This window comes from Alosa alosa, chromosome 9 (genome assembly GCF_017589495.1).
Source record: "Alosa alosa isolate M-15738 ecotype Scorff River chromosome 9, AALO_Geno_1.1, whole genome shotgun sequence".
Lineage (NCBI taxonomy): Eukaryota > Metazoa > Chordata > Actinopteri > Clupeiformes > Clupeidae > Alosa > Alosa alosa.
Genome location: NC_063197.1, coordinates 18,910,145 through 18,933,782, shown reverse-complemented (window position 1 = coordinate 18,933,782; position 23,638 = coordinate 18,910,145). Strand labels below are relative to the sequence as shown.

General features: G+C 44.0%; 1 protein-coding gene across 1 annotated transcript; it reads left to right on the top strand.

Annotated features, from left to right (window-relative positions):
- Positions 1–11: 11 nt before the first annotated feature.
- aspm (assembly factor for spindle microtubules) lies at positions 12–22,508 on the top strand. Its single transcript, XM_048253435.1, has 30 exons — positions 12–466; positions 773–916; positions 1,540–2,968; positions 3,528–3,608; positions 3,701–3,799; positions 3,882–4,028; positions 8,036–8,272; positions 8,380–8,447; positions 8,571–8,712; positions 9,094–9,224; positions 9,440–9,615; positions 9,847–9,992; positions 10,440–10,525; positions 10,882–11,094; positions 11,230–11,434; positions 11,851–11,999; positions 12,367–12,495; positions 12,622–12,816; positions 12,906–16,754; positions 16,891–17,040; positions 17,133–17,299; positions 17,423–17,582; positions 17,690–17,899; positions 18,138–18,287; positions 19,117–19,308; positions 20,663–20,855; positions 20,956–21,110; positions 21,258–21,434; positions 21,774–21,946; positions 22,051–22,508. The coding sequence occupies exons 1-30, from the start codon at positions 173–175 to the stop codon at positions 22,145–22,147; spliced, it is 9,744 nt and encodes a 3,247-aa protein (XP_048109392.1). The 5' UTR covers positions 12–172; the 3' UTR covers positions 22,148–22,508.
- The last annotated feature ends 1,130 nt before the right edge of the window (positions 22,509–23,638 follow it).

The window sequence follows — 23,638 nt, the reverse complement described above, 5'->3', positions numbered from 1 at the left end:
TGAGCAGAGGATCCAGGAACTGAGTCGTGTGTTGCAAACACAAGTTTGTTTATCAGGTTTTGAACATACTGCATGTGCTAGGCTACTCTACTGAGATGTATTTAGATTTTGTCTATTTTGTCGCCGGAGTAGAGTGTATTTAGTATTACGTTACATCGTGTAGTTTCAAAAGATGGCAGTTCCAAAAAGTGATTTGATGGCATTTAGTCCTACAAACTACTTGTCTGAAGATCAATTCAGTGGCATGGACACAAATAAGGAAAACAATGACTCGACTGCTGTTTTGAGTTTAGTTAAGTTTTCAAGAGCTCCTTTTGTGTCATTTGGAACTGTTAAGTTGGGTTCATCTAAATCGTCATTTTTACGAATTGACAATCCAACCGATGAGGCTCCTATAGTCGTGATCGTTGATAAAATAGCCTCATCGAAAGGATTCTCAGTGGACCAAACCAAGTTTACAATTGAGGTGAGTATGTTACTTTATCGAAACTAACTTTTGTGTTAAACATTATTTAATTTGCCTGCTAGTTAGCTCGTATCACTAAATGTCACCTGGTGCCAGAATATCGGATGCTACGAACAATTCTAGACTACTTGCCATGTGTTACTCAAAGTTTGTCATGTAGCTGCTAAATGATTTATCATCAGTAATAACATTTCTTATTACTCGGTATCATCACCATTACTTGTACAAAAAAAACAACAACAAAAAACATGTTTGCTTCGAAATAACACGTCTAAGTTAAGTTGGGTCTGTTTTCTTGTTCTTTAGCCCGATGGCAGTACCATCTTGACCATAACTTGGACACCTGTGGAGGAGGGGGGCGTCAGGGAACTTATTACTTTTATAGCAAATGGAATTGTTAAGCATCAAGCTGTTTTGCTGGGAAAAGTGGAAACGCCAAAAAAGAAAAAGGTATGTGTACATTTAAAGAACCTTTCCTGTTAGAAACTTAACATATGAAAAGCTTCAATGCATACAATACATAGTACACATCCCATAGCCTACATACAACATAGTACACACCACATGGAGCATGGTTATATGTAACATACGGACATGTTACATACCACATAAGCAATACATAATTAAAATAGTGTTTTGATATTAAAAAGGTGTTCAAACATTCATGAGTCTGATGGATGCATGCACAAAGCTTGACATAGTCCTGAAGCTCTTATTAGTCCTGAATGTGTGTGATCTGTACCTTTGGCCTGAAGGTAGGAGACGGTATGGCTATGTAGTGAGTCAGTGGTGTCCAAGGCTATTTGTGTTCCTTTTAATATAGTCCTTCTATTGTAAATACTGATGAGTATTTGAGTATTAAGTGATTCCTGCTCTAATCCAATTAATTTACTGCTCACTGTTATACATTTGTTTAGTGGGTTGAGATGAATATTGGATAGTGCAATTGTGTTATAACTTTTCCTAATTTTACTCACATGAAAAGAATGACTGCTTTGTTTCTTTTTTTTATTTGGCGAACTAAACACACAGTGTTTCACAGAAGGTAAAGTGTTTTTTCCCATGCCTTTCAGAAAAGTTTGTGGGACTCTATCAAAAATAAGAAGACCGATCCCTCTGTTTCATACCGGACCAAGAAAACAGAGTCGGGACCACATAAAGCAGCAAACAGAACATTCCATGTACCCAGACAGCCTCAGTACAAACGAGAGAAGCTGAAGACTCCCCTGTTTCAGTGTAACAGTGAAAGGCCTTCTCTGAGGCCTAAAGCTGCGTGTGAAAGGGACCATTTGATTCAGGAAAAGCCCTGCACACCCCAGGCATTGAAGACCCAGTTGAAGTCCCTTCAGGATGACTTTGAGAACATTCCCCATCAAAGCATCTCCCCCAAAGTGGTGTTGGTTCCTGCGGACAAACTTTTAGCTGTGCCTACAGCAGGCACACCGCAGACTCCTGCAGGTTTGTCCGAACGTAGAGTCTTAAACAAGACCCTCTCTCCTATTGCAAGCACATTTAGGTGTAAAGAACAGGCTTATCAAAGCCCACTGCCTGTGATTAAAACACACCCAGCACCCGCTGCCTCCGATGAGGCACCATTGCCTGAATCACTTGGGTTGTCACTGAAAGAAGCTTTGGTCATCATTGACTCTGATCTCAGTCAGCCGGTGAGCCCTCCAAATGCTTGTTCAAGCTTTGACTTCTCTGATTCACTGGAGTCTGAAATGGGAGGCCCAAGCAATGAGTTGGGAGAGTGTGAGGCAAGTGAGGACGTTACCGTTCCCTTTCAGCAGAACCTTGCTGAGCCCAGGCTTACCTTCTTTGTGAAACCCAAACCAGCCCTAGAGCTTGAATGTAGATTTGAGGTCAGCTGTGAGGGTTCTGTTCCTGCAAGGCCACCAGTCAGCTCTGCCACAATTACCAAAAGCAGAGTGCCGTCGTCACCAGCAAGCAATCACCATGAGCACAGAATCAAAACATCACGGCGGAAACTCCTGGAGGAGTTGCCGAGCGTTAATCAGGTGGAGCCTGTAGATAAGCCTGCAAGAAATATAGGTGCTCTGCCTGTGATTGATTTGGACACCATGGCCTCTTCTGCGGTCTCCAGGCAAGACTTCTCCCCCACTGGTTCATCTTCAGGCAGTGCCCCAATCACTGCCTCCCACTGTTCACCTCTGGTCTCAGTGCCAACACCACCCTCCAGCAGCAGAGCAACCAGCCAATCAGCAGGTCGCTCACCGGAGACTGTCCAGTGTGTGCCAAAGGTTCCTGTTCCAGATGTGCGACAGCAAGAAGTGTTTGCTGTGCACAGGCCACTGCCACCACATCTGGGGAAAAAGAGAAAGAGCGACGAGTTCCTGAGGGAGGACGTGGAGGATGCAAAGAGGACGTTTCAGGTGAAGAGAGGCAGAGCACAGACTGGCCAGACAGAGACCATCAGCAGAGCTCCAGGCAAAGTTCCTGTGGCCCGGTCCACAGTGGAGCAGAAGCAGCCCAAGGCAGCTGGTGAGTAGAAAGTGTGTGTGTGTGTCTGTGTCTAGAAGGACAATGAATTGAATGATGTATTATACCATATTAGAGTGCCAGAGACAGTTGCTTTGTTTTGTTTCTTATATAACAGACATGGGCCTAGTTGGGGAACACAATTAGCAAACAGTATAACCCTTTGGATAAATCTTTTAAATTCAGAAAGTGGCAATAAGGGAATTGAATGGCTGCTGCAGGGCAGAGTCGGAGATTAAAATTGTAGTTTCAATCATTACAAAGTAGCCTAAAGTGTATTTTCAGAGAACTGAATTGCTGTCTACTTATGAAACTGTATTAAATCACAGATTTTGATTAAGCAACATTTTTCTAGTTTTCCCAAATAAAGATTGTCGGACAACTTAAATGCAAGTCCATTAGAGCATGACTGGATGTCAGAATAATTGACACTCTATCACTGAATGTTACTGGTGTGACCTATTCACTAGTTAAAAAAAAAAAAAACAATTACTGCGCATTGATTTGAATCTCATCTTTGTTTTGTTTATTTTTTTGTTTGTTTGTTTTGTTTTTTTTGCAGTGCCGAGCGCAAGGTCCTATACAAGCAGAAGGACTTCAAGGCCCCAGTCCAAGCCAGCGGCCCCAAAGACAAACCAGAGAGGTAAAGATGTGCTTCTGTTAAAAGCCGTACATGAAAATGTTGCATTGTACATCTACATTTTGTCTTAATGTTCAAACATGTTTCAAACACAGCTCCCTCGGTAAAGTCAGTGTCCCTTTCCACGGTGAAGAAATCAAAAGTCATTGCTGTGGCACAGTCACAGCTGACTTTCATAAAGCCAGTTCAAACAGGTGATTGCATCTACATATCTTCACAAGTATACATTTGTCTGTGCTGTCTTTACTTTGCTTACTCACTCTGCTTTTTCAACAGTCATACCACGGCACCCCATGCCCTTTGCTGCCAAAAACATGTTCTATGATGAGAGGTGGATTGAGAAGCAGGAACGAGGATTCACTTGGTGGATAAACTATGTCCTCACACCTGATGATTTCAGGGTCACCACAGAGGTCACCAAAGGTGGGTGTGGTGGCACCTTCAGTCACTTGCATTCAAACATAAAATGTGAACAATTAGTATGTAGTGTTTTCCTGTGAAGCTTATTTTACTCTACCAGAGTTCAGGTTTGGTGAGCTATAACCTAAAAAGGATATGAAAGCAATTTGTTTAGTCAACAGTGGAACTTTACATAGCCTGATAACACACATGTGCTGACTTGATGTTATCAGTCTGGATTGATTTGCATGGAGTTTTAGTCTGATGATTTAGTCTGAATAGAAACCTATTCACCCCTTGCAAGTGACGTCACGTTTTGTTCGCGCCACAGCAAAATAGCCTAGTGGACGGCAAGAACACGAATCAAATCAATGGGTTGTAATGGGACATATCGCACAGCTAGGAGATTATAGTGAGATTTAACCATAGTAATGCCCTTCCACGACTGTTGGCTTATTGTTTGGAATACAACAACATCCCATGTTCTTGCATAGATATATTTTGGTTTGTTTTCTTTGTGTTTCGGGAGTATTTCAACCACAATTGCATGCTTATCTTCTCAGTGTATGAAGCACAGCAGCGGTTGCTATAGCAACCATGGACTCTGAACAGGACGGCAGATAGCACTTAGGCAAAGTCTTTGGCAAGATCTGAATGTAAACAGATAAAACCGTTCAAGTTTTTTTAAAATTTCCTATTTCTTTCAATTCTTTAACTTAAGACATGTAAGAAGTAAGTTTATTAAGCTGGGCAACATTACAAACTGACGAAGTTACATTAGCCCTAGCACTATGAGCTACGATAAACGTTAGCTAGAATAGCTAGCTTCTAAGTGTGGCAGCTAGTTATTATTTCATGTTCTGATATGACATTCTTAACGTTTTGACTATGTTACAACTGATAAAAGCAAGACAAATAAAGTAACCAAATCGCTTTGCAATATGTTAGTCCAGAAATACTTATGGGTGTTCATTTACCATAATGTTAATTACAGTAGCCTAACTTAACGTTATCTCCCCTTGCTGTTACCACCAGTTTTAATAACTTTACATTTGCGATCATGACCCATTTCATCTAACAACACCACTGGCATCTTCTTTGACTATCAGACCCCAAACAGCAATACATTGAACTACAAAGATGTTATAGTAATGGTGTTCAGTTCATCATAATCTTTATGACATAATGTAATTTGCTGTCCGTCTCCCATCTTTTTGCCGTCCAGCATGGAGCCGTCACGTGACTTAAGTCACGTGTCTGCAAGGGGTGAATCAAAGTCAAAGTCAGCTTTATTGTCAATTTCTTCACATGTTCCAGACATACAAAGAGATCGAAATTACGTTTCTCACTATCCCACGGTGAAGACAAGACATATTTGACCAATTTTAAGTCCGCAGACAAACATAACATTCAAGTAAACAAAAAAGTAAGTAAATAAGTAAATAAGAGGGCACATATAATAATGAAAAAATAAGAGCAGCAAAATTTTGTCCAAATTGTGCATAGACAGTCAATAAAATACTAGTGCAAATACTGTAAAATACTATAAAATACTGTTTGACCTAAGTAATAAAGAAGAAAGTGGCATAGTGGTGCAAGTTATGTAAGAGCAGCAGAAGTGTTGTGTTTTCAGGACAACAACACCAAGTTGTAAAGTGTACAAGTGTGCAAGTGTTCAAGTGTGCAGGTGGAGTAGTGCAGGCGGCCATTGTGGGTCCAATGTCCAGGATGTTATGTAGCTGAGGGTGGAGGGGGGAGAGGAGGGAGAGAGTTCAGCATCCTTACAGCTTGGTGTATGAAGCTGTTGGTGAGTCTGGTAGTGCGGGAGCGCAGGCTTCTGTACCTCTTCCCAGAGGGCAGTAGATCAAACAGATTGTGAGCGGGGTGACTTGCATCACTCACAATTTTGGTCGCCTTCTTGGGTGAGGTGGGTGGTGTAAATGTCCTTCAGGGAGGGGAGTGAAGCACCAATGATCCTTCCAGCTGTGTTCACTATGCGCTGCAGGGCTTTCCTGTTGTATTCAGTGCAGCTTCCGCTTCACACAGCGATACAGCTGGAGAGGATGCTCTCAATGGTGCCTCGGTAGAATGTGGTCATGATGGCTGGTGGAGCACTTGCTCGCCTGAGTTTTCGCAGGAAGGAAGTACAGGCTGAGCTCTCTTCGCCAGTGATGCAGTGTTGGTGGTCCAGGAGAGGTCTTCACTGATGTGCACCCCAGGAATTTGGTGCTGCTCGCTCTCTCCACCACAGCACCGTCGATGGTCAGTGGCAGGTGTTGGGTGTGACCTCTCGAAGTCAGCAACAGTGTGTTTGGTCTTGCTGACGTTCAGCAGGAGGTTGTTGTGTCTGCGCGACGTGGTCAGATGGTCGACCTCCAACCTGTATTGTGTCTCGTAAGCCCTTGGTGATGAGACCCACCAGAGTTGTGTGTCGCCAGCAAATTTCACTATGTGATTGTTGCTGTAGGTTGCAGTGCAGTCATCGTCAGCAGGGTGAAGAGCAGCGGACTGAGCACGCGAGGCCTTGGGGGCCCCTGTGCTCAGTGTGATGCTGCTTGAGGTATTGTTGCCAACACGTACTACTTGGGGCCTCTGACAGAGGAAGTCCAGTAGCCAGTTGCAGAGGTAGGTACTGAGTCCCAGTTTGTCAAGTTTGCAGATGAGTTGTTGTGGTATTATGGTGTTGAATGCAGAACTGAAGTCTATAAACAGCAATCTCACATATGAGTCTCTTTTTTCCAGGTGGGTGAGGGCTGGGTGGAGGGCAGAGCAGATTGCATCCTCTGTAGACCGCTTGGCTCGGTATGCAAACTGGAAGGGGTCCAGGGTGGGGGGGAGAATGGCTTTGATATGTGACATGACAAGCCGCTCAAAGCACTTCATGATGATGGGTGTCAGTGCCACAGGGCGGTAGTCATTGAAGCAGGATGGAGCAGTTTTCTTCGCACAGGTATGATGGTGGCAGCTTTGAAACATGATGGGGACGATGGCTTGCTTCAGGGGCGTGTTAAAGATGTCTGTGAAGACATCCTTAAGCTCCCCTGGCGCAGTCCTTCAGCGCCGTCCTGGGATGTTGTCTGGACCTGTTGCCTTACGGGTGTTGATAGCAGCAAGTGTCCTCTTCACGCTGTCGGCAGAGAGGCACAGGGGCTGCTCATGTAGAGGGGGGATGGGTCTTCTGTGGGCAGGTGCTGTTTTGTGCTTCAAAGCGAGCAAAGAAGCGGTTCAGGTTGTTGAGCAGAGGGATGTTGCTCTCACAGCTCTGTGGCTGGGCTTGTAGTCCGTGAGGGCCTGAATGCCCTGCCATAGGCTTTGTGAGTTCCTGCTGTCTTTGAAGTGGGTGGTTATCTTGTGAGTGTATTCCTTTTTTTGCTTCCTTGATGCCACGGGACAGGTTGGCTCTCGCTGTTTTCATGCCAGCTTCATCCCCAGCTCTGTAGGCTTTGTCTCTGGCCCTCAGCAGCCTGAGGACATCCCCTGTCAGCCATGGCTTCCAGTTAGCCAGTGATGATGTCTTTTGTGTGGGTCACATCATCGATGCACTTGGTGATGTAAGAGGTTACAGTGTCTGTATACTCCTCTATGTCTGTCCGGTTGTTGTAAGTGGCTGCCTGCTTAAACATTTCCCAGTCTGTTGTGTCAAAGCAGTCTTGAAGAGCATCGGAGGCTCCCTCAGGCCACACTTTTACCTGCTTACGAACCGGTTTGTTCGCTTTTACCCTTTGTCTGTATGCGGGCATTAGCATAACAGTGATATGGTCTGAAAGTCCAATGTGGGGGAGGGGGGTGGCTTTGTATGCTCCTTTGTGTGTAGTGTAGACCAGGTCCAGGATGTTATCTCCTCTTGTTGGAAAATCAACATGCTGGTGTAGCTTTGGAAGTACAGATGTGATTATGATATTATGCGTCATGTGTCCATCAATGTGTGCCTGTGATCATGCACCAAACCTCTACATCATACTCCAGTCCTGAACTGATCTGTTTGGTGTGTTTGTGATGGTACATTTTCCTCTTGACGTGTGTGTGTGTAGTGAACGCTCTGTCACTGGCAACGGGGGACTGCAAGTTTGCCGTTCCCAAAGCCCCAACCAAGGAGGAGATGTCGCTAAAAACCTACACAGCCCGTCGACGCTTAAACCGCCTGCGTCGCTCTGCGTGCCAGCTGTTCTCCTCTGAGGCTGTGGTGAAGGCCATCCAGAGGCTGGAGATGGAGGTGGAGGCCAAAAGACTGCTCATCCGCAAGGACCGACACCTGTGGAAGGACATTGGTGTGTGAAAGTTCATACTTTATTGTACAAAGACCTCTACAGTGCTTCAGTGTTGTAACTGTAGGAGCTTGTTAACTGTACAGGTCCTTTTTTATTTTCTCTTTCAGGAGAGCGGCAAAAAGTTCTGAACTGGCTTTTGTCCTATAATCCTCTCTGGCTGCGTATTGGACTGGAGGTATTGTGGAATTCGGATGTGCTCATATATTGATGGTCTACATAAAACATGTATTGTCTCTTCATATGACCATTAAAGTCATTTGAAATGAATAGTTGATCATACGGTCACCATTTTCCCCAGACCATTTACGGCGAGCTGATTTCATTGGAGAGTAACAATGACGTCATGGGGTTGGCCATGTTCATTCTCGGACGCTTGCTGTGGAACCCTGACATCGCTGCAGAATACAGACACCATAAAGTCCCACACCTGTACAAAGATGGTAATGTTTACCAGCACTTAGCACTACGGTGCCTGGTAGTTACTGTTAGACTACATAATCAAAATGTAACCAACACCAAAAGACTGTCACAAGATGTCAACCACTGTAAAGAACTTAGAAATATTAGAGAAGTGTTGCATACTCTGGCTCCATGTGCATTTTTGTTTATTAATTACGCTTTGTTCAGATCCATCCATCCATTTACTTTTAATTTATAATCCAGGTCATGAGCTTAACTACCAGGATATTTGTTTGTCTCAGTATGCAAGCAACATATGGTTGTACCAAATCTGGATGATTCAAGTCTCAAATACACCCAATAGAACAACAGCGTTGTGCATCTTGCAGATTAAGCAACGGGTTGTGTGATGCTTTCAACAGGTCACGAGGAGGCCTTGTCGCGCTTCACCTTGAAGAAGCTCCTCTTGCTGGTCTGCTTCCTGGACAAGGCCAAAGAGTCGAGGCTGATTGAACACGACCCCTGTCTGTTTTGCATGGATGCTGAATTTAAGGTAGAGTTTGTGTTACTGTGGTATTGAGGGGTGCTGTGGTGCAAGCGGTCATTTCCTGATCCCACCCCATCTCTCTCTCCGACCTGCTGCTTGTCACTCTTCACTGTGCTATTTGAATAAATGGCAAAAGAACCACAAATAAACATATTAATTCATGTATTTTGTTTTTTGATGTATATGGTATTGGATTTTTTTTTTGTGTGTGTGTCTTGTAGACCAGTAAGGATCTCTTGCTGGCTTTCTCTCGAGATTTCCTAAGTGGTGAAGGGATTTTGTCTCGACACCTCGGGCACTTGGGGTTAGCAGTGTCCCACATTCAAACCCCTCTGGATGAGTTTGACTTTGCTGTGAGAAACTTGGCCACAGACCTTCGATGTGGAATTCGTTTGGTGTAAGTCGTCTTGTTCTATAACTAGCCTCACTACCAAATGTCAAAGACTGCTTGTTTTAGGAGCTCTATACCTTTGACTGGGATGATCTGTTTGCTGAGAGTTGCATGCTATATTGTTGTTGAATGCAAAGTTGTTGGCTAGACTACTTGTAAGGACTGGTTTCAGAACAGAATTGTTAGTTTGTTGGTTCCGTGAATCAGTTTGAATTTCTCTTCACATCTTCACATCAGGCGTGTCATGGAGCTCTTCCTCCAGGACTGGAGTTTGTCCAAGAGGCTTAGGATGCCAGCCATCTGCCGCCTCCAGAAAGTCCACAATGTAGACTTGGCCTTTCAGGTGCTGAGAGAGAGGGGGGTGGACTTGAAAGACGAGCGCGGTGAGTGACCACGTTATATGTTTTACCTTAACATAAAGTTTCCAAAAAAATGTCATAATATGACAAACAGCACTTCTGCCATTGTCTTAGCAGCCCTCTATAGACGATTACCGACCTAGCAACTTTCTGTGTTCGGGTAGGAACACTGTACCCCACCCCCCGAAATTGAAATGGAAAAGTTGCTATGCTACAGGATCTCTTTCTACAGGCTGCCGTCGGTGCATTCCCTCTATAATGTATCAGTTATGTTCATGCTTTGTAGCAAAAGGCGCATATTTAGTTTGTTTATAATTGTGCTTCTCAACTGTAGGGGGACCCAGAGAGCAAATCTTCAGTGCTGCTTTTAATGAATGCTACTCAATATGGAATAGTGCAAATGCAATTTTATTTTATGCTTGTTTGGAATTGTGTGTTTTGGGGTTGAGGTAGTGTTGTATTGTCATGCAGGCACAGCTATTGAATCCAGAGACATTGTGGATGGACACAGAGAGAAAACTCTGAATCTTCTGTGGAAAATCATTTTTGCATTCCAGGTATGTTTTCATTATTAATATTTTCTGTATTTTTATTTCCCTTCCTCCTTTATAATGGTATGTAGGTTATTGTTATTATTTGTTTTATTTTCCACAATTATTATACTATATCTCTTGTTATTCCATTATTACTGTGTAATCTCGGCTTCACTGAAAATGAGGACTACCTTCAATGAACCTCCGAGAATAAATAAAGATTGAATGTGTCTGTGCTCTAGTGTTGTTTCATTGAGTTTTGTTGAATTGAAGAAGCAGTTCTCTCTGCACAAGACGTCACAAAGCTATAGACATGTCAATCAATTAAACTTGCCATGTCAATCAATTAAATCTTGTGAATGTTACACTGTTCTATTAAGGTGGAGGTATTGCTAGATGAAGAACAGCTGAAGGAGGAAATCAGTTTCCTTAGGAGGACATGGCGAACAAAACGGAAGCTGAATTCCCTTCGGACAGACAAAAGTGTCCCACTCAAGGCCATGAAGTCCCAGCCCGAGATGAAACAAAGCAATGTGAAGATCACACTGCTCATGGACTGGGTGAATGCTGTCTGTGAGTTCTACAATTTGAAGGTAAGCCATCTTCTTTCCCAAGGCATTAGTGTGTGACCTATAATCCATGTTTTTTTTATACTCTTTATTATTATTATTATTATTATTATTATTATTATTATTATTATTATTATTTTTTTTTTTTCTGTTCCCAAGGCTGAGAACTTCACAGTGGCCTTCTCAGATGGCCGGATTCTCTGCCATCTGGTCCACCACTACCACCCCGGCCAGCTGCCCTTGGAGAAGGTTCGGCAGGAGACCACTCAGACCATAGACTGTGGCCACCGTGGCAGAGTGGAGCTCAATAACTCCAGCAGTGACTCGGACACCTCAATCAATGCTGACCCTGTGGCGCCAAATGGTAAGCGTGAATGAGCAAGTGTAGTTCTGTAGGCGCAGTCTGGGGTTTCTGCACAATGCGGATGAAGCAAATTTTGAAATCCACACAGTATGCACAGACTGTCCATGCAGCATTTACATTTTGTCTGTGCAGACTGCACACGCTGACTGGATCGGGGGAAACAAAAATCTGTTAATGTTTTTCATTATTCATTATCAGCAGACACTTCTGTGCAAAGCTAGTTAACAGTAGATTTACATGTGTTGGTAGTATGTTGACTGTCTACTGTTTGGCACCTGCAAACAAAATAAGTGTATTTTCTTCATCGTTCAGCAAATCTTAGCTGATTTAGATAATCAGCAACAGTATGTTTTATAGTATAGCTATATTGTGGAGGTAATTTATTCATAATGTTATTACCCATGTTCTTTTCTTAGGCCTAGGATCCTTTTCAGTTGACTTCAAAGAGCTGCTTGAGAATGAGAAGAGTAATTTCATGTTGGTGAACTCTGCGGTGTCATATCTTGGAGGAGTTCCAGCTATGATCAACCCCTCTGACATGTCAAACACCATTCCAAATGAGAAGGTAAGAGTCAAGAGATTTAGTTTGCCAAACATTTGTTTCTACATTTTTGTGTAAAACTCTTGGAGTGTGCAGTAAATAAAGAATAAGAATAAACTATTAGTAAACAAATTAGATAATAAAAAAATATAATTCACTCCATGTGATAAAAGACATGGAGATACATGCTATAAAACCACTGTAATCAAACCGATTAGATCCAGGAGCCAATACTTACAGGTTGTATCCAGCTGAATAGGACCAAGTGAAGTTTGAACAATTAGGACAATCCCTTCTTGTCTGAGTCATGAATGTACCTGTACATATTTTCTGGTAAAATGTCTTTGTAGATATCACATGAAACTGACTAAGACTTATTTCCTTATTTCAGGTCGTTACATGCTTTCTGTCATTCCTTTGTACTCGTCTCTTGGACCTAAGAAATGAGACCAGAGCGGCCAGGGTCATTCAGGGAGCATGGAGGAAGTACAGATTGAAAAAAGATCTTGAGCTTTACCAGGTAAGCTCATTCCCTCCAACAAAAGTTGCTAACTGACATTTAGCTAATCTTTCTGTGTTGCATGGTAATGATGGAAGTACAGGTATGATTTTAGTCCCCTCCCCCTAATTTTTGTTCTTTGCTTAGATGAGGAACGTGGCAGCCGCAAAGATCCAGGCTGTGGTAAGGAGGTTCCTTCTGAGGCGGCAAACAGAAAAGCATGCTGTGGCAGCAATCGCCATCCAGAGTGCCTGGAGGGGTTATGCTGCACGTCAGGCTTTAAAATGCATAAGGTTGGCTCATCTTCTTGCCTGTCATAACCATGCAGCAACCATCATACAAGTGAGTTGTCTTCTGTGGCATTATTATTGATGTGGTTCAAAACTTTGTGTTAAATGAAAAGTAAGACATTTTTGTTATTTTTGTCATAGAAAATCTATAAAGGATGGCGAACCCGAGAATTTCTGAGGAGGAATCGCGCTGCCACTGTGATCCAAGCCTGTTACCGCATGCATACATGTAGAAAAGAATACCACAAGCTCAAATGTGCAGCAGTGAGCATTCAGTCATGGTTCAGAGGTTGCTCTCAGAAGCGTCGATTCCTGACCTTGAAACTGCAGCAGTCCTCTGCCATTAGCATTCAGAGTGCCTATCGAGGATACCTCATCCGGAGACAGGTTGCGAAGATGAGGAGAGCGGCTCTCTTGATCCAGAGATGGTTCTGGGCCTGCCGTCAACGGGACCAAGAAAGGCTGCATTACCTTAAGATGAAGCAGGCAGCTGTAACCTTGCAGGCATCTTACAGAGGCTTACAGACTCGCAAAGAGCTGGAAAGAAGACACCAGGCAGCACTGACTATCCAAACCGCTTTCCGGATGGCCGTGGCTCAGAGAGCTTTTCGGTCCTTGAAGAGAGCTGCTGTGGTTGTGCAGTGCAGGTACCGGGCCAAAGTTCTGGGTGAGCAGGTCAGGAGGGACCACTTGGAGCTCAGACACGCTGCTGTGACACTTCAGGCCATCTGGCGAGGGAGAGCACACAGGAAGAGGATAGAAGAGCTCTATAGATGCACAACACTGATTCAAGCGCAGTATCGTCGCCACAGGGCTCAATCTCGTTTTAGGGCCCAAAGAACAGCGGCTCTTGTCATCCAACAACAGTACAGAGCCATGCTCTCTGCCAGGCAGGCGAGGACTGAATATCTCCAGCTGAGACGAGCTGCAGTTGTGTTGCAGGCTGCGTATCGTGGCATGCAGGTCAGGCAAGAGTTGAGCACAAAGAACCGTGCAGCCACAGTGATCCAAGCTTATGTGCGAGCTTTTGCATGCCACCAGCGATATCTGGCATTGCGAATGGCGACAAGCGTACTTCAGCAGCACTATCGTGCACAATTACTGGGTCGAGCTGAACGGGAGCGTTACCAGCAGGTTCAGAGAGCAACCGTGAAACTCCAAGCAAGCTTCCGCGGACTCTTAGTTAGACGGCGTTTGCAGAAGGAATGCCAGGCAGCTACGCTCATTCAAGCATGTTTCAGAGCTCATAAGGTGCGAGTAGCTTACCTCGCAGCAAAGTGTGCGGCCACCATTATCCAGCAGCGCTACCGGGCAGTTGTCGCTGGCCGGCGAGCACGGAAAGACTTTTTGGAGGTCAGAGCAGCAGCCCTTAAACTGCAGTCAGCATTCAGGGGCATGCAGGCTCGTAGTCATGTCAGGAAAATGCACACAGCTGCAACAGTCATTCAGGCCCACTTCAGAGGGCATATTGAGGTTGTCAGATATCAGAGATCCCGTTGGGCAGCGCAGTTAATTCAACAGAGATTCAGGGCTCACCTGGCCAGGAAAACAGCTGTGCTTGAGTACTCTACCCTTAAATCTGCAGCTCTATGCATCCAAGCCCATTACCGTGGTGCAATAGTGAGGAAACGTCTAGCAAAAATGCTAAATGCTGCCACAGTCATTCAACAGACATACAGAACATACAAACAGCGGAAGGAGTACCTTGTTCTCAGAGAGACCACAATAAAAATCCAGAGACTGTTCAGGGCCACGCTGATGGCACGGCAAGAGCAGAGGCAGTTTTGTTTGTTGCGAGATGCAGCCATCACCGTCCAGTCCATGTACAGAGGTATGAAGGTGAGAAAAGATATGCAAAAGCAACAAAGGGCTGCTACAGTGATCCAGGCGTTCTACAGAATGTACAGAGCAAGAGTGCGATTCCAAGCTATGAGACTGGCTTCAGTCGTCATACAGAGGCAATACAGACACCATCTAAGAGGAAAACAATTCAGAGAAGACTATCTGAAGCTTCGTCAGAGTGCTACCACTGTTCAAGCAATTTTCAGAGGCAATCGGACAAGGCGTGAGATCCAAAGGATGCATTCAGCAGCTCTCATTATCCAGTCCCAGTTCAGGATGCATTGTTGCCGAACACGGTATGTGAGGCTCTTGTGGGCCACCAGGATTTTACAAGAGAAATTCAAGGCCAACAGAATGCGGAACTCTTACACCCAGAAGTACAAGGCCAAGAAAAAGGCTGCTTTGACAATCCAGTCTGCCTTCCGTGGATACCGAGCCAGGCAGGAGATAAAGAAAAGGCACAAAATGGCTACTCTGATTCAGAGGAAGTACTTAACGTTAAAGGAGAGGAAACACTTCCTTGCACTTAAGTCCGCTGCAGTGTTCTGTCAAAGACTGTATCGATCTCAGCATATGGCAATGCAGTGTCGGCAAGAGTACCTCAACAAGAGAAAAGCCTGTGTCACTATTCAGGCATATTACAGAGGCATGAAGGTTCGACAGCACTTGCAGCAAGAACAAAGAGCAGCAGTGCTCATACAGGCCCACATTAGAAAACACCTCTGTAGATCATACTACATACGTCTGTTGAGGGCAGTGCAGGTTATACAGGACCAATATAGGGCCAAGCTAGAGATGAAGAAAGATTTAGAGGACTATAGAAGAAAGAAATGGGCTGCCACGGTGCTTCAGGCAGCCTTCCATGTCATGAAAGCCAGGCAACGTTTGCAGCAGATGCACCAGGCTGCGAGGATTCTGCAGAGCCATTTGCGAGCCTGCCATGAGCGCAGACATTACTTGGCCCTCCAGGCTTCTACCCTCACGGTCCAACGGCAATATCGTGCCATGAAAGCTTGCAGAGAGGAAAGGCAGCGCTACCTAGGCCTGCGGCATGCAGTGGTCACCCTACAGGCTGCTTTCAGAGGGCACAAGACTAGGATGGAGATTCTTCGATCCCACCAGGCAGCCAAAGTCATCCAGGCAAGTTTCAGGAGACACCGGGAGCATGTGAAGTTCCAGGCCATGAAGTTATCCGCCATAATCATCCAGAGGCATTACAGGGCCTACACCATGAGTCGAAGCGTTCGAAGAGAGTACATTAAGTTGAAGGAGTCTACCATAGTCATCCAGTCAGCTTTCCGAGGTTATTGTGCCAGGCAACGGGCTGCTGAAATGCACCGGGCGGCCATAGTTATCCAGTCTCACTTCAGGAGGCACAGGCAGTGGTTGTCCTTCAGGAAACAGTGCTGGGCTGCCGTTGTGCTTCAACAAAGATTCAGGGCTGTGCAGCTCCGAAATGAGCATTTGCACAATTACCAGCAACTGAGAACTGCAGCTGTTTGCCTTCAAGCAGCATATAGAGGTAAGAAGGCAAGGGAGCTGGCAAAGCGGATGAAGGCAGCCAGGACCATCCAGTCCTTCCTTAAGATGAGCCAGAAGAGACGTCATTACATTAAGGTGAAGGCTGCTTCCGTGACCATTCAGTCAGCCTTCAGGGCTCAACTCGCTCAACGTCGGTATTCTGAAATGCGTGCCGCGGCCACAGTGATCCAGACGTGGTACCGGTCGTGCCAACAGGTCCAAAAGGAGCGAGCCATGTTCAAAACCGTACAGCACGCGGTGCTGACTCTGCAGTCAGCCTTCCGTGGCATGCAGGCGAGGAGGAGCGCTAAGCGGGAACACGCTGCCGTCAAGATCCAAGCAGTGCTGCGCATGGCCATGCACCGCAGGAGGCTCCTGCTGCTGCGAGGCAGTGCCATCAGGCTGCAGGCGAGCGTCCGGATGTACCTGGCCAGAAGGAGCTATCTCCGGCAGTGCAGCGCAGCCCTCATCCTGCAGCGACGCTACAGAGCTCAGAAAGCCCAGAGGGAGCAGAGGCAGCATTACCTGCATACTCTCAGAAGTCTGACCATCCTCCAGGCACACCTGCGTAGGGCTGTAGAACAGAGGAGGTTCCAGAGACTTAAGAAGAGTGCTATCACAATCCAGGTAAGAGCACTGTATGTTTGTACACTGATGACTGGATTCTTTATAGTGATTGCGGACACAACGTCTGAAATAATTGTAATATTTCCAATAGTTTTTCTAAGTGTATTTCTAAATGTGTCCCACCCCAACCCACTAGGCTGCTTTCCGAGGAACAATTGAGAGACGGCAGTTGGAACGTCAGAAGGCTGCAGCTGCGGTTATCCAGAAACATTACAGAGCCCAAGTCCACTCCCAGAAAGAGAGGGCCCGCTTCCTGAAAATGAAATCATCTGCTCTTTTAATTCAGGTATTTTCAGATAAAGATGTTGGGTAAAGCTGTCTTTAGCCTCTTGCAATAGTTGCTTGACTTGGTTTCTTTTTCTGAATGTTTATCTGAAGAGAGCATTCAGACAATACCAGTTCAAAAAGCATGCCGAACAGGAGCAGGCTGCAATCAAGATTCAGGCGTGGTTTAGAGGAACCCTGGCCAGACAACATTACGTCGCCCGACAAGCTGCTGTTGCAACCATCCACAGGTGTCTGCAGGCCAGGCTACAGCGTAGAAGGTAATGCAGATACTAGTTCCCTCAGACCATATGCATACTGTGACTGTTAAAAAAAAAAATAAACATCTTCAGAATCCTCAGCAAGAATGGTCTAGTTTTTCAATCTTAAATGGGTTGTTCCAGATTCCTGGTATTGCAGCAGAGGACTCTCCTTATTCAGCAGCGATGGAGAGAGACATTGGCTACAAGGCAGCAGCATCGAAACTATTTGAATATGAAGGCTTCAGCGATTGCCATCCAAGCCTTATGGAGAGGCCACAGAGCCAGACAATGTATTCACAAGGTACCCTGTGTTTTCTCAGAGAATTGATCATTTGCTATTTCCATGGAAGAGCATATATCAGAAATGTAGTGGTTCAGAGAAAATGCTAACTATGCAATGGTTTGCAGGAGCGGCTGGCAGCCACATTGATCCAAGCCCACTTCAGAGGCCATTCCCAGAGGCAGGGCTTCAGGCGTCTCAAAGAGGCAGCCCTAAAGGTCCAGAGGCGCTTCCAGGCAGCGCGAAAGGAGTGTCTGGCGAAAGAGAATGAGAGGCGTAGGAACGCAGCTGCCACCAGTCTGCAGGCATACTGCCGTGGCTGGCTCACCAGGAGAAGGGTACAGTTGTTTAGTTAGTTGTTTACACTTGTTTAAGTCATTCTAATCTATCCTGTGACATAGTTGCATTACATTACTGATGATTTGAGAGACAGACATGGTTAGGTGTCAAGTTTAACTGATGACTGTTAACAAATCCCATGTCCGATCTCAGAACCATGTTGTTTAGTAGGTTGTTGGTGATTTAACAGATTCATGTTTAATTTTTCAAGATGTAATTGATTGCTTGCTTCCCTAGATGATGGAAGCAGAGAATGCCCAAAGAAGGCTGCGCTTTTCTGCCGCAGTTTACCACCATCTCTGTGCCGTGAAGATTCAGCAGGCATTCCGTGCCCATCAGGCTCTGAAAGCGGCCAGAAAACAGATCCATTCAGTCATCTGCATCCAGGTGTGTACACTGACTTCTTTTTTTTTTGTACTCTAGCACCAGCTGTTGCCAAGTAACACTTAGAGACTCTTAGTTCAGTGAGTGTTTGGTGCGAATCAGAATCAGTTTTTATTGGCCAAGTATACTTACATATACAAGGAATTTGACTTCAGTAGGTGTTAACTCTGTACATTCGACAAATAGACATGTAGTAGTAAAACATTCAATAGTAATAAAGACACACACACTGTACAATGTAGACAACAATATACAAGTAGGCACATATCAACGTATTAACATAATATACAAAATGCAGTATACAAGACACATGGGAGTGGAGTGGATATAAAGTGCAGAAATAATACTGCAAATGTATGCATGCATGTAATGAGTGCAAGATGCATATTGGGATGATGAGTATGTAATGTGAGGGATAAGTGGGTGAATGGCTTAAGAGGGGATGAGCCCACTTCTAACTGCAGTTTAGTACAGTGATGGCAGAGGGAAAGTAGCTGTTCTTGTGTCTGGTTGTATTTGTGCGCAGGGATCTGTAGCGCCTCTCAGAGAGGAGGAGGTTAAAGAGGGTGTATGCAGGGTGTGTGGGCTCTTTGATGTTCTCTGCCCGCTTCCTGGTCCTACCAGTGTAGCAAATAGTGGAATACTTGGTCATGGTCCTGTTCACCAAGCCTAAGATGTTCTCTGGAAACCTAAGAAAATGTCAGCATGTCGTCTTGTCCAACTTTCTCATGCAATTTGTTTATCATTAACTGTCTTATCTGATGGTTGATTCCATCAGTGGGCAGGTCACTCACTCACGCTTTATTATACAATCCCTCACTTGTGTTTCCAGCGGTGGATGAAGACCAAGCTGCAGAGGAAGCGATACCTGGAGGAGCGTCGGCAGGTAGTTGTAACCCAGAGGGCGGCCAGGGCATGGTTGGCCAGACGCCATCGGGCAGCCACGGTCATCCAGCGCACTGTGAGGGGAATGCTGCTTAGCCGTCGCCAGGAAAAGATGCAGCGCGGCATCATTAGGGCACAGGTACATGGCAGCACACCTTGCACAGGAGGCCAATGAGCTGGATATCTCCTCATTTAATGATCATCTTTATTGATGGACAGTTTTTTGGTTATAATCAACTTTTTCATTGTAATATTTGTAATGGAAGAGTAGGGTTGGGTATCAATTCCCAGGGTTCCTACGCAGAATGGAAAACCTGGACAAGTATGGAATTTGATATTAGTAATTTCCAGGTCTGGATAAGTATGGAAAAAAGAAACAAGGGTATGGAAAAATGTGTTTCCAGACTATTGCATTTGCAGTACTAATCACTTCACTCAGGTCATAATGAACCATTCCTACTGTTGTGTAGCCTAACTGTCAGTCCCCATCGTCAAGATACAACTAAAAATGACCCAGCTAAATGGACGAATATTAAGTGTCATTTTTTAATTCACTTCAGTTGTCCATACCTTTGTTTTCATCGAGTTATCCCAAACCAGATGTGGCCGCAATGTCAAGAATATGGTCAGAAAAATCTACCGAGAAGTTTGGAAATTTCAGTATGGAAAAAGTATGGAATTTTGAAATGTGTAGGAACCCTGAATTCCGGTTCTGATTCTACTTATTCGATTTTGGTTTGGTCCGTGTAATGCTCATCAGTAAAGTATTTTTTTTTTTCCATTTTTTTTTGCTGGTCAAATAAATGCATACCGGTATTTAAGATTTTGGAGTTGTATCCTGATTTTGTATTTGTTTAACGTTGGATAGAAAAATGGATAATTAGTGGATAACAAATAGAATTAAGAATTAGGAAACATGATTTTAGAAAATTTAATCCAATTTTCCCTTTTTTCCTTTTCAAGGACACGGACCGAACCAAAATCGAATAAGTAGAATCAGAACCGGAATCCTATCAAACCAGATTTATTTAAATTATTTTTTTTATTCCAAAATGTAAAAACAAAATCTAACATTTCTTTATTCAAAAAGTGATCTGTGCTGTACTACTAAGTATTGATCCTCCGACATAATTATGCATTAAAATACTAGGCCTTAATAATACATCAATCTAGAGTTGCTAATTAAAATGACTGCTCGGCCTTGATGTTACAGAGTCTCAAAATTGTGACAAACTTGTGTATCTTTACTTGCCCTTATACACAACATTAAAAAAAGACTTGTGTTTGTGAATTAAAAGGCAGAACCAAATTCAAATGTATTATTTTTTTATTTATTTCGGTTTTTGGTTCTACTTATCGGTTCCGGTTCCTTCTTATCGATTCTACTCGATTCTAACATTTTGATTCCCAACCCAAGTGGAGAGGGGACCTAGCATTATGTTGTTGCATACCCAAATCTGCAAATTGATTGTCTGTTTGGCATTTCCCTACAGGCTTTATGGAGAGGTCATTGCTCCCGAAAGCTGAATGACACCCGCAAAATTGTTGCCATACGCCATCGTCTTCGGAAAATCAACCAAGAAGTAAAGGAGGAGGATTGCCTACGCAATAAGACCACAATGGCCATTGGTTATCTCCTGGGATGCCACAACTTTGGCTACATTATTTTAGCCTTGAAGTACTTGGGTGAGGATTTCTATTGAAGTTGCATTTGCCCGTTGTAAGCTAGAAATACCTTCCGTTTAAGGACTACAGTAACCATTTGTGTTTCATAATTTGTCTGCAGAGACCGCGACCAGGCTTTCGCCCGAGTGCTGTGAACACCTGGTGAAGAGTGGAGCGACAGAGAAAATTGTCACTCTCATCAGGAGCTGCAACAGGAGCCTTCCCTCCATGGAGACAATCAGCCTGTCTATCCAGGTGCTCCTCAACCTCTCCAAGGTAGGCCAATTTTAATCCACCTCCCCGAACACAGCCCCTTGTGATGACGGCTCTTCGTCATTTGAAGCTTAATGATGATCATAACAACGACACAAATACATGTCGTTAGTTTATAATGATATATTAAAAAAAAACATTACCCCACAGTACAACCGGACGATAGAGGCAGTGTTTGCAGTCGAGCATGCTGTGGACATGCTCCTGGATCTCCTGCAGATCTACCGGGAAAAGGCAGGAGATAAAATGGGCGACAAAGGAGGGAGCATCTTCACCAAGGCGTGTTTCCTGCTGATTCTACTTGTGCAAGACCGCCATAGGGCAGCGGTAAGAAAAGCCAGTACAGACATGGATATTACAGTTGTTTAGTTTGTAGTTTCAGTTTGATGGTATTATGACTAGTTGCTGTGAATCCTCAAGTTAATATCTCTCTGGAAAGATCAGACAATTTTCTAAATGAATGGGCCAGAAACCCGTCCTCAGGGCATGGCTTCCAGTCACAGAGCTGTAGTTTTTGCACTCCTGGGCATTTTTTGCACTCCTACTGATTTTGTAGTTTTCTGTTTTGTATACTTTGAATAGTTCTTTAGCTAGTTGATCATGATGTGAACTAAAAGGCAGTTAGCATTATCACTGGCCTATATCACCTTTTCAACATTTTGTTAGGAGGTGAGAAACATCCCCAAGGCTATGGATCGTCTTCGCAGCATCTACCGTCTTACGATGCGTAAATGCAAGAAGGACACAGAGAGAATGGTGGTCAGACAAAAAATGAATGGGTCCCTCAATGGCAGTCTGCTTGTCCCAGCCACCCCTCGCAAGTCGAAGATGCCACCAAGGTACACTGAATCTATGTGCGATTGTGCATACACACACACACACACACACACACACACACATTGAGAAATTATGTGTATCTGACTTAAATTATTCTCATTTACAGGTTTGTCCCAGAGTGGGTACTCAGGAAAGACAAGCTGGGAGACATCATTGATCCTCTTTGTGCCATCCAAATGCTAGCATCTGCATTAAGTTTGTAAATGATTTAGCCATGCATTGCTCAGTGCTAATTTTCATGAAATGGTCATATCTGTATGTTTGTGTGTATAGACAACCTTTTTTTATGTGCCTGTGTCATACTTTTTAAAATTATTTTAAATGGTCATTTATTTTGTCACCAGTTAGAACATGCAGACTGCCTTTCACTTCCCACTGTTACAATCTTAATTTTTGTTAAAGGCAGTGAGAAAACATGGACTTGCTAAGCTAACTGAGCTGATTGTTCAGAAATGGGAGTTTCATCACTTACAAAACATCACTAGTTTCCTCACTTTGCTTTGTAAATATTATCGATGTGCTTTGAACAAGAGTGAATAAATTCTTTTTCCCCTTTCTAGTAAATTGTATGGATTTATTTATTCCTAAAATACAATTGGTTACTCTAAATAGGGCTACATGATTGCAAAAGGCTGCTTGGGTGGTTTCTGTAAGCAGTGGAGATACAACTGAAAGAGCTGAATTATGGGGCGTTCCTGTCCCCTTTACCTGGGTAGTGGGCCGAGTACCTGTAATGGAAACGAGCCTCATGTTTATGGCAATAAATTAAGTGAATTGACACATCCCCAGTTCCACAACAGGGAAAACCTGCATAGACTTAACAATGAGTAAATTATGTTATTGCTTTACTGACAGTCAATTCATGCCATTATGCTTATAAAATGTCTTAATTTTGTTGTCGGGCAACAACTATATGGACCTACAACTATAATCTGTAAATTGGGTTGTAGAAAATGGGGTCAGAAACAGTTTAAGTAAAATACTGATTGTTTCTGCACATACCGTACGTTACAGTACATTTTTTAGAAGGGTCACACTTCAAGATCACCACGCAGAGTGCTCTAGAATCCTTGCCATAACTATGAACGGAGCCACATTAGTCTCAAAAAAAAATGGGTGTTAGAAACAAAAAAAAAAAAAAAAAAAAAAAAAGATTTACTTGTCAGAGTTCCAACAAGATCTTGGTTGAAACCACTTTAATTCAATGACATCATGAAGGAGTATACAGAAGAATACAGTGAGTTAGATGTGTTCAACTATTATCAATATTTATTGCACGGCTCTTTAGAGTGCTGCAGAAAGTTCCATTTACATGAAAGGCCCGAACATTGGGAAGGCCCAATGTTAAATCTACGCTGTCAATGGCAACGGGTTTATTAACGTCTTTCATATCGCTCCGCAAGACGTCTGTTCGCTTATTGCAATGGGATTTCATTGAAAGGGAACGTAAACTAGTAAGACGTTGCCACGCAACACCTGAAACTCAAGTTCTATCTGTGTGGCGAACTATTTATTTTGTCAGCAGAAGACACGAAACGGTAGCAAAATCATTTTAAAGACCCATTGTGTTAGGTTTCTTTTCTCGCTTTGGCAAGTAGTCGTGTAATAAAGCGGGATAATGTATTGTTCCGCCGAATTATCAGAAAATAAGTCCCTTCAGGTCGAAAAAAAACACCTCCGCTCGCTTGGCGTCG